The 12157-nt window shown below is 39.5% G+C and overlaps 1 protein-coding gene across 1 annotated transcript in view; it reads right to left on the reverse strand.

Annotated features, from left to right (window-relative positions):
* Positions 1-516: 516 nt before the first annotated feature.
* The window catches only part of LOC103035069 (mucin-5AC), a 40372-nt gene continuing 28731 nt past the window's right edge, over positions 517-12157 (reverse strand). The window contains exons 35-54 of the mRNA XM_049465963.1: positions 10541-10786; positions 9681-9820; positions 8792-8921; positions 7259-7430; positions 6922-7169; positions 6405-6588; positions 5558-5741; positions 5252-5430; positions 5083-5152; positions 4849-4982; positions 4629-4663; positions 4355-4529; positions 3808-3906; positions 3672-3715; positions 2777-2899; positions 2273-2368; positions 1701-1829; positions 1367-1406; positions 1163-1286; positions 517-882 (exon numbers count right to left, since the gene is read on the reverse strand). Coding sequence (XP_049321920.1) covers positions 684-882; positions 1163-1286; positions 1367-1406; positions 1701-1829; positions 2273-2368; positions 2777-2899; positions 3672-3715; positions 3808-3906; positions 4355-4529; positions 4629-4663; positions 4849-4982; positions 5083-5152; positions 5252-5430; positions 5558-5741; positions 6405-6588; positions 6922-7169; positions 7259-7430; positions 8792-8921; positions 9681-9820; positions 10541-10786 — 2751 coding nt within the window. The 3' untranslated portion in view covers positions 517-683. The remainder of the gene's footprint in view (positions 883-1162; positions 1287-1366; positions 1407-1700; positions 1830-2272; positions 2369-2776; positions 2900-3671; positions 3716-3807; positions 3907-4354; positions 4530-4628; positions 4664-4848; positions 4983-5082; positions 5153-5251; positions 5431-5557; positions 5742-6404; positions 6589-6921; positions 7170-7258; positions 7431-8791; positions 8922-9680; positions 9821-10540; positions 10787-12157) is intronic.

Below are 12157 nucleotides of genomic sequence, written 5' to 3' on the forward strand. Positions count from 1 at the left end.
CCTGTCAAGGTTCCATTTTGGAGCTTCAGAGGTTATACATGCCACTGACATATTATTTAATGAGCACAGCTGATCACTCAGTAAAAACTCTATTAACCTTGAAAGAAACAAGAAAAAGAGCCTTCTTATGGACTGTGAAGAACTGTTTTATCATTCAAATTGTTCTTTAGGCTGTCATTGTTCAGTACAAAACCATTATAGTTGTCAAATAACAGTTTCTGAGGGATTTTGCAAAATCTAGCCACTTTTAAGATGCTTTCTGTAAATTTCCCTTGAGACCCACTCTTTCAGTCAAAGGATGTGAAGTTGTTTATAAGGTTACTTTTTAATTTTGACATTATTAGGTTAGAATAAATTACATCTTAATTTTCAGCCTTCAGTAGAGAGGATGAGAGCCTAATATAGCGTTTTCATTTAGAACTTTCATTTAGATTCTATGACCATGATTGATACCTCAAAGCTGTGTATTGGTTAATTTCAGGCATTTCGAGGTTATAAACAAGACATGACAATGTGTTAATTGCTTGATATTTATTTGAATTTTAAGCTTCAGAAAAGAAACAGTAAGTAAGAGAAACAAAAAGTAAAGATGTTCAGTGATTCAGTTAAGTAAACTAAACTGTAAATAAAGTCATAAATAGATTAACTTTGATTTAAGAAGGCTGAGCATGTTGCACACTTGATCACCGCCGCCTACGCCTCTGCCTGACAGAAGCCGTCTCCGCACATTCTGTCTCGAGGCAGCCGCACTTCTCAATGTAGAGATACGTGTGAACGACCTTCTTTCCATCTGGACAGATAAGTTCTGCCTGTCTCTGGCTGGTGACCATTTCACGACAACAGGAGCAGGAGTGCTGGATTGTTCTGGCTTGCACTGAGTACCTGAGGGGAGGCAGAGTAAGAGGGTACATTTTATCTATGTACTTTTAAACAATAGAAAACAACTAATTTGGTTAATTTACTGACTTTCTTATTTTTCCCTGAATTTCCCTGATGCCCACTGATTATTATTATGATATATGATATCATATCTGTTATGATATATCAACAATAGTTAAAGTTTTTATTTTTTCTGCTTTGGTTACTTTAGTGTTTTGAATTGTGTAGCATATATTTAACTCCATTTACTGGTGCCCCTCAGGTGAAGTTCTGAATCACTTACATGGAGGACGTGGTACAAGAGCCTTTGCAAGTCGTCATCTCCACCAGGTTGGCAGTCTTGCAGCCGTTGCTCTCGAGGTATGTGGAGGTTTTGCTGACGCCACAGTGGTCAGTCTTGTTTATGCCTTAAAATATAAAACATTTGAAGTTAATGGAATGCGTTTATTACTTTTAGTATGAAATAGAACATAATTTAAACACTCACAGGTGATGCAGCAGCCATCAAGACCAACAACTATTGTTCCCTGTGTTAATAAAAGAGAAAAAAGTGAGTTATACATTGCTAATTAAGTAAGCCTCTATGTGATTCATATACATAATTTTGCTGACATTTATTCATTTATTTTGTTTGTTTGTGAACAGAATAATATGGTGTAGAAATCCAAAAAAGTAAATAAAGCAAAAAAACAGTAGCAGATTTGGATATAGATTTGTCCAGGTGAGTAAAAATACATAAAAAATATTCACATTTGATATCTTTTTGTACATGACTGTATTTGTTTTCGTTCATGCATAAAGTTCACTGGTAGGTAACTCACAGGAATGCAGTCGTCTTCATTAATCGGTGGGCAGACGAGTTTGGCTTCAATTACGATGAACTGCGTCCCAATCTTCATGCACTCGAACTTCAAACATTTATCAGTGGGTGGAGTCCAGATTTGACCAGGCTGTGAAAAATATATATATATAATCAGTATCATCAAAGGAGCTCAAAAAGCAGACATGACTAAGGTGGTATTGTATGTACAGGCTTATTTATTGTGCACCATTAATAAGATACCTATAAAGATACCTATAAAGAAACCTAAATAAGATACCTATACACATTTGTGGTGGTATTTAAAACATGTGCCTTTGTCTTTTTGCACACAGAGACACAACATGTTAATAAATATGTAAATTATACCTATTACATTTTTTTTTATTTTACATTGCAAAAAAAGGACATATAAAATAATTTAACACATATACATTATGTAAAATATTAATGTAGTATAAACCTACTTGACAAGAAATTTCAGTTCAGGTTTAGTATGTTTTCATTCTAAGTAGTACGAAGCTATAGATGAAGCTATGATTTATTCAGAAAGCAAAACACAGAAAAACTTACCTTAATGGTTTGGGTGACGTTGCCCCACGTGGCCACGCAGCTCGTCTGAACACAGGTTCCACAGCAAAGGCCTGGAGATAACTGGTACTCGTATCCCTTTATGACAAAAAGTAATGGCCATTTAAATATATATATCAGCCTCACTGATAACATTATCACTATTCTATAACACATTACCTTTTTTAACTATTATTAGGATTACATTAGGTGATATAAAATAACTATGTTGTGGGAGGAGAAACATGCCTAAATCTCCTACGCTTTCTAATCAAGCATCCTATAAATTACCTTGACTTCTCCTATGTACCACGTCGAGTTTTAGCTACCCTTCACTGCTCTATTTCCTTCATGTACCTCTATTATCTCTCCTTCCTGAGTTCCCACATAGCCATAAGCTAATGGCATGTTTTGAAATAGCAAATAGATTAATTATCCCAACAGCTGTTTCTGACCATTAGTTAATATCTATCAACTTGAATTATAGATAATCTGTGCTTCACTTACCAGTGGGCAGTATGTGTCACATGGAAGAGGTTGACACTCAATTGTGTTCCAGTTACCTTGGGAATCCATTTTATCAGAACATACGCAGCGCTCACATTGTTTCATAGGTACAGGGGTACCAGGCTGTAATTAAACACAAATGAAGGAAATTAAAGAACTAATACCAGATATAAATATATAACATATTTACTGTATTTTTCGCACTATAATGCGCACTGAACGCTAGCTAGCTAACCGCTAGCGATTAGCGGCCACAGTCCGATATACTCGTCTCTGAACAGCAAAAAAGCAAGTGCTGTGGTTAGTGGCTTATGCTATTGCTCCTTCAGCAGTGCTAGCCGGGTTTGACAGCAGGGTACAGGCCGATAATACTCACCTCTAAACGACCAAACAGCTATCACTTAGCATGGTTAGTGGCTAATGCCAATGCTGCTTCAGCAGTGCTAGCCAGGGTTAGCATCAGGCTACAGGCCAATGAGACTCACCTCTGGACGGCCAAAAAGCTAGCGCTTAGCATGGTTAACAGCTTATACTAATACTGCTGGAGAACTAAACTGAAACTCCTGTATAATACTGTACTTCAGTGGAGTGGCTTTACTGCTTCTTACAACCTGACTGATGAAGTTCTTACATAAGGCGCACTGGAATAAAAGGCACACTGACAATTTGGGGAAAATTTAAGGATTTTAAATTAACCTTATAGTGCGAAAAATATGGTAATATCAGAGCAGAAAATCATACAAGTGTAAACACAGAATATTGAAACCCCAGTGAGTAACAGAAAAATAGCTCAAGAAAGCTTCAGTGATAAATCACATATAAATCTTTTAAACAGAAAAAATATCGATAATTTTGTATTTGTAAGACCACGGTTTGCTCATGCTCTTAGTCTTACCTGGTACTCAGTATTATTGAACAGGCAGATGTTTGTAGTAGGTACTAAAAAACCAAAAAAAAAAGCATTTTAACACACCAAAACGTTAATTATCAGAGCATACACATATTACATACACACACTGATTAACACTCACCACATCCGTATTCTGGACAGCAGACTCCCATTACAACCTCTGGTGTGTATCCAACAGGGCAGCTGTGCTTCTTACTCTGACATAAACTGCTATTACACACTGTAGAAAGATGTTCTAAATTAATAAAACATACGTGCATGGCTCACCAATCGCATCCATTGACTGTGAGTTTGAGGGTCATTTGTGAAATCAGCACACAATCCCACATAAAGATGGTTTAACCTAGAAAAACACTCCAGTGCTTATCCTTAGGCCAATCATTTCGGTATATTATTTAAAAATAAACACTCTTCTACAGATGTGTTATATATATTAACATCATTGACTTTGTATCTTCCACATATGTCAACTACAGCAGGCGGAAAAAACCTTCATATTGAAAAAGATTTTGTTCCAAATGATTTTGGAGCATTTCTGTTTCTAAGACCAACTGCCAGATTCAAATTCAGTAAGAATACTGAGATGCAGAAAAAAATACATATGTCTTTTGAAACAGAACATGGTTAAATGTTTCTAGTGTATAAATCAAGCAGGTCGCACCACTCACCACATGTGGTGTTCTTACAGCAACCCACTGTCTCTGTGATCTGGACCTGACCCTCCTTGTCACAGGTCACTGGTTTTTGTGTAGGACATACTGGAGCCTCACAGAACACGTTCAGGGTCTCTGGCACACATGTGCAAATCTCACATCCGTTGTTTAGTGTCCATATCGCACCAGCCTTAAAGAAAACAAGAGACAATCACAATGTAGTGTGTTTCTGAAAAAATCGAACAAACGTTTGCCCAAATCTTTCAGCTTTTTCAAATGCTTGTCTTACCGGTTTCCACTGTTTATTTGGCAAAATGCAGTATGCTGTAGAATTACACAGAAAGAACAGATTAGTTCAGTATGATTCTGTTATTAAAATAAAAAACAGAACATACAAACCTGCAGAAAAGTCTACCACTAACACCTGCATCATCTGAATTGACACTTTAACCGATAATATACACAGTAATATTGATCATGTAAGTAAAATTCACATAAAGATCACTTACAACAGCTGTTATTAACACAGGCATCTATGAATGGGCTCAACAATGTTGTGCCAGTTGGACAGTAGCATCCCTCCCAGCGCATGGTTTCCAGTGCACTGAACTCACTTGGCTCACTTAAAAACCTCAGGTTAAATCTAAAATGACAGGAAATGAAACGTCATTATGTGTTTTATTCTGTTTAAAATAACAACGGTAGTAAGTAAGCGTTCATTATAGTGGTACAGTCTACGCTACCTTGCATCACAAGTTTCTTCAATCTGAGGACCGCAGGCTTTGTATACTCTGGGGGATTCGCACCTGAATTCTGTGTGTGTAAGGAACAGAAATATGTGAGATTTTGACATTTTGATTTGAGTCAGTTTGAAAATGTTACAGTTGTAAGCTGCAGCTTTATTGCCCTTACCACATTTTCCTCGTGTTTCCGGTCTCCAGTCTATGCAGACTCCTGCCATAGAGCACTCCTCTGCATACATCTGCAAGCTGGTGCAGCCAAATGACGTTTTGTTTGTGTGGCATATGTCGTAGTTGCAGCCCTTCATGAAAGGCTCGTAAGGGACAACCTTGTGGCATTTCTCAAAGACCCTGTTAAACATCAAATGCACACAAACTAACGTAAATCATCAGTGTTTAAACCAGCAGTATGCACTATAGCACTGCAGTATAAACATCCCTCTGGGTAAACTTGTCTAAATTTGGAAGTAATACTTACTTGCTACTAAGAATTTCACAGATTGTGTAATTAGGACACTGGATTGGTGGTTCTGGTGTTGGAGATGGTGGGCAGTAGCTGTCATTTTTATGAACATGCCAGTGGGGTGCCATCTTCTCACATGATGTTAGAATGGTGCCATTTGGTAGGCGGCAGTCATCAGTGCGGTTATTATCACAGGTTCCTGAAAGGGCATTGTAAACAAATCACATCAACATGGACAAATTATACAATTGAGAACGCTTTCACACAGGACATTTTCACAATTTTTTTTGAGTAAAACATGCAAAGTTTAGTGTGACAGTAATATTGTTTTTCTTTTTAATGTATACAATTTTGTTGTGGTTACAACACAATTACAATATTGTAAGTTTGTAAATACTTGCCAGATTATTTATTATTAAAAATAAATCAATAATAATTAATAATTATACTGAATAAAATCAGTATAAACACTTGAATCATTAAAACTAGATCAGCGTGGCCCTTTGATTTAATTATCTAGTTCCTTTAAAACTCCTTTGTTAAAAGTGGGTGAATCTGCTGTGATGGGGATTTCTGTACCCTGTGTGAATTAGCATTAGCTTAATCTCGTTCTAAGTGTTTCTGTATTACTCTTACATATTTTTAGATAATATGGGACATATTAATTCTCCATTGTGAAATAGCAGAGTAACATTGCAGACACCGGTTAAAACAAAGACTCTAAACTGGATTTGGATTAAAATAGCCATTGGTTCGGATTGAAAAGAAAATGTTAACCTCCCATTGGGAGAAACCGTCCGCACCACTCAGGACGCTGTATGTTTTATATTTCTACTTATTTTAATAAGATAATATATCTTACCACATTGTCCCTCAGTGTTGCCATGGAACTTCTGCCAGGGGAGACTGATGTAAAACATCATTCCAGTAAAGGTGACCTGTGCGCTAATGGCTGGTATCACCACCAGTGATTCAATGCCGTTGTCTGTTATTCGGAAATCACTGTTTTCAAATGGCAGCAGCACTCGCTTCCCGTTTATATCAATCTATAAGGGGAAAAGGGGAGGTTACTTTTCCCAGTTTTACCCACAGTGCATACCCATTACTGAAGTATGCTAACAATCATCAGTTATTTGTATCGCAGTGTGCCTGAAGTTTAGCACAACTAAACTAAGACCTTATAAAATATATGCTTCCCTGAGTGCATTCCATCTCATTTCTATGGCTCTGAAACTTGTTTTTGTAAAATAAACTGATCAGTAGATTAGCCCCTATCTAGTAGTTTTTCTATACCAGGTTCCCTGTAAATTAATTCAAGCTTTATAATTACAAAAGTCTGCTGCCTTTAAACAGATCACATCAAAACTTCAATTAGTTACCAGGTTTGTGACAATTCCATTAGAAATGTTCTGTGCCATGAAAATCTCGAAGGATTTGTAGTGCACTGTCAGTGATTTAGGACAGGAGAGGCCATCTTCAGAATCACAGTAAACATTGTCAATGATGACACTGAAGTTGTATTTTGGATGTATCTCCTTGACCAGGACATAGGAGCAGTTTCCTTGGAATGGATAGTAAGTTCCATCAAAGGTGATGTAATGTGGGTCTCCAAAACCACTGCAGACACCTGAATGAGACACAACACACTGTGTTATCCCCACATCTGAGCTTTAGAGTATTGCACTAGACAGAAGTGAAGCTATTGCATGTACTTACACTGGCACTCATAAGTGGAGCAGCACCCAGAATCATCAGTCACTTTCACTGGTGGGTGGTTGTTGACGCAAACAGGCAAATGTGCAGGCGCACAGTGCATATGCTCATGCACGATTGATCCATTGATGCATGTGATATTGGAGCATTTTCCATCTGGAATACTTTCACCATTCTGTTAAAAAGTTTTTATAATCAAAAGTGTTACAAAGAGTTTGTCCTTCCTTTTTTGGAATAACTGTCTCTACTGAAGGACTTTATACTTGATTTTTAAGCGTTGCAATGAGGAGTTGGTCGCATTCAGCAAAAAAAGCATTAGTGAGGTCAGAAAGTTGGGTGTTCACCCCCCACCACATCTTCCCCAGCTCATCCCATTCTAAAGGTATTGGATGGAGCTCCATCATTCCAGAGAGCTCCACAGCTCAATACTGTATGTATTGCAATTTAAAAGGATATACGTTTGTAAATTTTCTAATTGAGAATGAAATTATCAAATGTCAGACAAAACAGTTTGGGCATCATTACAAAAAATATTTTGCGTAAGAGTGTGCAGTCAAATTACCACAAATCAATATCAAATTAAATTGAGCACTGTACCTCAATTGCAATTGATAAGGAATGCTTTTAATGAACAATGCACAGCATTGTGTTTTGACATTAAATAACTGACAAATATGAAACTAAACATAAACCAAAGAATAAAGAGAAGAACTAAAATTTCCAATTGTTGCAGAAACATTTTTGTGTGAATGGCAAATAGTAGAGTCACTATTATACAAAGCAGATTGTTAAATGCGTTACCTTTAGGGGAGGCTGGTGATTATCACAGTTGTGTGGTGCAGGTGTGGTAGGCAGTGGTGTAGTTGTAGTAGGTAAAGGTGTAGTTGTGGTTACACCACACTGTTGCATTTGGGCAACAGAGGAACATTTGGAATGCTCTGTTTTAACGCACTTCATAATGTAACACCATCCATCGCCATCGGTTACATTGTATATTTCGGAACCTATTTCAAACATAAATAAAAACGCAAGCATTACCACATTTGTTATTGCTTAATTACACCATAAATGTTGCGACTGAAATACAAAGTTTTACCTTCCAAGAAAGGTTTTCCATCATAAATACACCAACATTTTTGTTTATCTGTGGAAGGCCTTCTCGTGGATTCAGTCTTTACAGTCAGTGGAGGAGTTGTTGTGGTTGTTGGAGTGGTTGTTGGAGTTGTTGTGGGAGTGGTTGTTGGAGTTGTTGTACAATGTTCTGATCTGTCACAACAGTACACTCTAATCTCATAATCAAAGCATTGCGCCTGGAGACCCTGGTTTTGGTTCAAACAAATCAGTCCATCCTGGGCATTACAGGTCACTTCCTGGCCCAAATCTGAAAGAGGAAGTCCAGGGTAGAGTTTCGCTCTGCATTGCACTTCACTGGGTTTGCCACAGACACTGGGATAAGTGTCAGTTATCCTTTTTATTGGTACAATTTCACCACCATTGGCACCTTTTGTAGGAGGACCAAAGTCCATCCAGTCCGACCAATGGCAAGGTTCGCAAGTTGGAGGTAAGCTTGTGGTTGATGTTGTGGTGGTTGTTGTTGGAGTGGTTGTTGGAGTGGTTGTTGGAGTTGGTGTTGGAGTGGTTGGTGGTGTTGTTGTTGTACAATGTTCTGATCTGTCACAACAGTACACTCTAATCTCATAATCAAAGCATTGCTGCTGGACACCCTGGTTTTGGTTCAAACAAATCAGTCCATTCTGGGCATTACAGGTCACTTCTTGGCCCAAATCTGCAAGTGGAAGTCCAGGGTAGAGTTTCGCTCTGCATTGCACTTCACTGGGTTTGCCACATATGCTGGGATATGTGTCAGTTATTCTTTTTATTGGCACAATTTCACCACCATTGGCACCTTTTGTAGGAGGACCAAAGTCCATCCAATCAGACCAGTGGCAAGGTTCGCAAGTTGGAGGTAAGGTTGTGGTTGATGTTGTGGTGGTTGTTGATGTCGGTGGAGGTGTAGTTGGAGTTGTTGTTGGAGTTGTTGTTGGAGTTGTTGTTGAAGTCGTAGTTGGAGTTGTTGTTGGAGTTGTTGTTGGAGTGGTTGTTGGAGTTGTTGTTGGAGTTGTTGTACAATGTTCTGATCTGTCACAACAGTACACTCTAATCTCATAATCAAAGCATTGCGCCTGGACACCCTGGTTTTGGTTCAAACAAATCAGTCCATTCTGGGCATTACAGGTCACTTCTTGGCCCAAATCTGCAAGTGGAAGTCCAGGGTAGAGTTTCGCTCTACATTGCACTTCACTGGGTTGGCCACAGATGCTGGGATAAGTGTCAGTTATTCTTTTTATTGGCACAATTTCACCACCATTTGCACCTTTTGTTGGAGGACCAAAGTCCATCCAATCTGACCAGTGGCAAGGTTCACAAGTTGGAGGTAAGGTTGTGGTTTGAGTTGTTGTTGTGGTTGTAGGAGTGGTCATTGTTGTAGATGTAGTTGTGGTTGTTGAAGTTGTAGTTGGAGTTGTTGTTGGAGTGGTTGTTGGAGTCGTTGTACAATGTTCTGATCTGTCACAACAGTACACTCTAATCTCATAATCAAAGCATTGCGCCTGGAGACCCTGGTTTTGGTTTAAACAAATCAGTCCAGTCTGGGCATTACAGGTCACTTCTTGGCCCAAATCTGCAAGTGGAAGTCCAGGGTAGAGTTTCGCTCTACATTGCACTTCACTGGGTTGGCCACAGATGCTGGGATAAGTGTCAGTTATTCTTTTTATTGGCACAATTTCACCACCATTTACACCTTTTGTTGGAGGACCAAAGTCCATCCAATCTGACCAGTGGCAAGGTTCACAAGTTGGAGGTAAGGTTGTAGTTTGAGTTGTTGTTGTGGTTGTTGGAGTTGTTGTAGGAGTGGTTGTTGTTGTAGATGTAGTTGTGGTTGTTGAAGTTGTAGTTGGAGTTGTTGTTGGAGTAGTTGTTGGAGTGGTTGTTGGAGTTGTTGCACAATGTTCTGATCTGTCACAACAGTACACTCTAATCTCATAATCAAAGCATTGCGCCTGGAGACCCTGGTTTTGGTTTAAACAAATCAGTCCAGTCTGGGCATTACAGGTCACTTCTTGGCCCAAATCTGCAAGTGGAAGTCCAGGGTAGAGTTTCGCTCTACATTGCACTTCACTGGGTTTGCCACAGATGCTGGGATAAGTGTCAGTTATTCTTTTTATTGGCACAATTTCACCACCATTTGCACCTTTTGTTGGAGGACCAAAGTCCATCCAATCTGACCAGTGGCAAGGTTCGCAAGTTGGGGATAAGGTTGTGCTTGGGGTTGTTGTTGTGGTGGTGGGAGTTGTTGTTGGAGTGGTTGTTGTAGTTGTGGTTGTTGTAGTTGTAGTTGTCTTTGTTGTAGTTGGAGTTGTCGTTGGAGTTGTTGTAGGAGTTGTTGTTGGAGTGGTTGTTCGAGTTGTTGTGGGAGTGGTTGTTGGAGTGGTTGTTGGAGTTGTTGTTGGAGTTGTTGTACAATGTTCTGATCTGTCACAACAGTACACTCTAATCTCATAATCAAAGCATTGCTCCTGGAGACCCTGGTTTTGGTTCAAACAAATCAGTCCATTCTGGGCATTACAGGTCACTTCTTGGCCTACATCTGACAGTGGAAGTCCAGGGTAGAGTTTCGCTCTGCATTGCACTTCACTGGGTTTGCCACAGACACTGGGATAAGTGTCAGTTATTCTTTTTATTGGCACAATTTCACCACCATTGGCACCTGTTGTAGGAGGACCAAAGTCCATCCAATCTGACCAGTGGCAAGGTTCACAAGTTGGAGGTAAGGTTGTGCTTGGGGTTGTTGTTGTGGTGGTGGGAGTTGTTGTTGGAGTGGTTGTTGCTGTAGTTGTAGTTGTGGTTGTTGTAGTTGTAGTTGTCGTTGGTGTTGTTGTTGGAGTTGTTGTTGGAGTTGTTGTTGGAGTGGTTGTTGGAGTTGTTGTTGGAGTTGTCGTACAATGTTCTGATCTGTCACAACAGTACACTCTAATCTCATAATCAAAGCATTGTTCCTCAAGACCCTGGTTTTGGTTCAAACAAATCAGTCCATTCTTGGCATTACAGGTCACTTCTTGGCCCAAATCTGCAAGTGGAATTCCAGGGTAGAGTTTCGCTCTGCATTGCACTTCACTGGGTTTGCTACAGACACTGGGATAAGTGTCAGTTATTCTTTTTATTGGCACAATTTCACCACCATTGGCACCTGTTGTAGGAGGACCAAAGTCCATCCAATCTGACCAGTGGCAAGGTTCGCAAGTTGGAGGTAAGGTTGTGGTTGGAGTTGTTGTTGGAGTGGTGGTAGTTGTTGTTGGAGTGGTTGTTGTTGTAGTTGTTGTTGGTGTAGTTGTAGTTAGAGTTGTTGTTGGAGTTGTTGTTGGAGTGGTTGTTGGAGTGGTTGTTGGAGTGGTTGTTGGAGTTGTTGTACAATGTTCTGATCTGTCACAACAGTACACTCTAATCTCATAATCAAAGCATTGCTCCTCAAGACCCTGGTTTTGGTTCAAACAAATCAGTCCAGTCTGGGCATTACAGGTCACTTTTTGGCCCAAATCTGCAAGTGGAAGTCCAGGGTAGAGTTTCGCTCTGCATTGCACTTCACTGGGTTTGCCACAGATGTTGGGATAAGTGTCAGTTATTCTTTTTATTGGCACAATTTCACCACCGTTGGCACCTGTTGTAGGAGGACCAAAGTCCATCCAATCTGACCAGTGGCAAGGTTCGCAAGTTGGAGGTAAGGTTGTGGTGGGAGTTGTTGTTGGAGTGGTTGTTGCTGTAGTTGTAGTTGTGGTCGTTGTAGTTGGAGTTGTTGTTGGAGTTGTTGTTGGAGTTGTTGTTGGAGTTGTTGTTGAAGTCGTAGTT

The sequence above is a fragment of the Astyanax mexicanus genome, chromosome 16, assembly GCF_023375975.1.
Source record: "Astyanax mexicanus isolate ESR-SI-001 chromosome 16, AstMex3_surface, whole genome shotgun sequence".
Lineage (NCBI taxonomy): Eukaryota > Metazoa > Chordata > Actinopteri > Characiformes > Acestrorhamphidae > Astyanax > Astyanax mexicanus.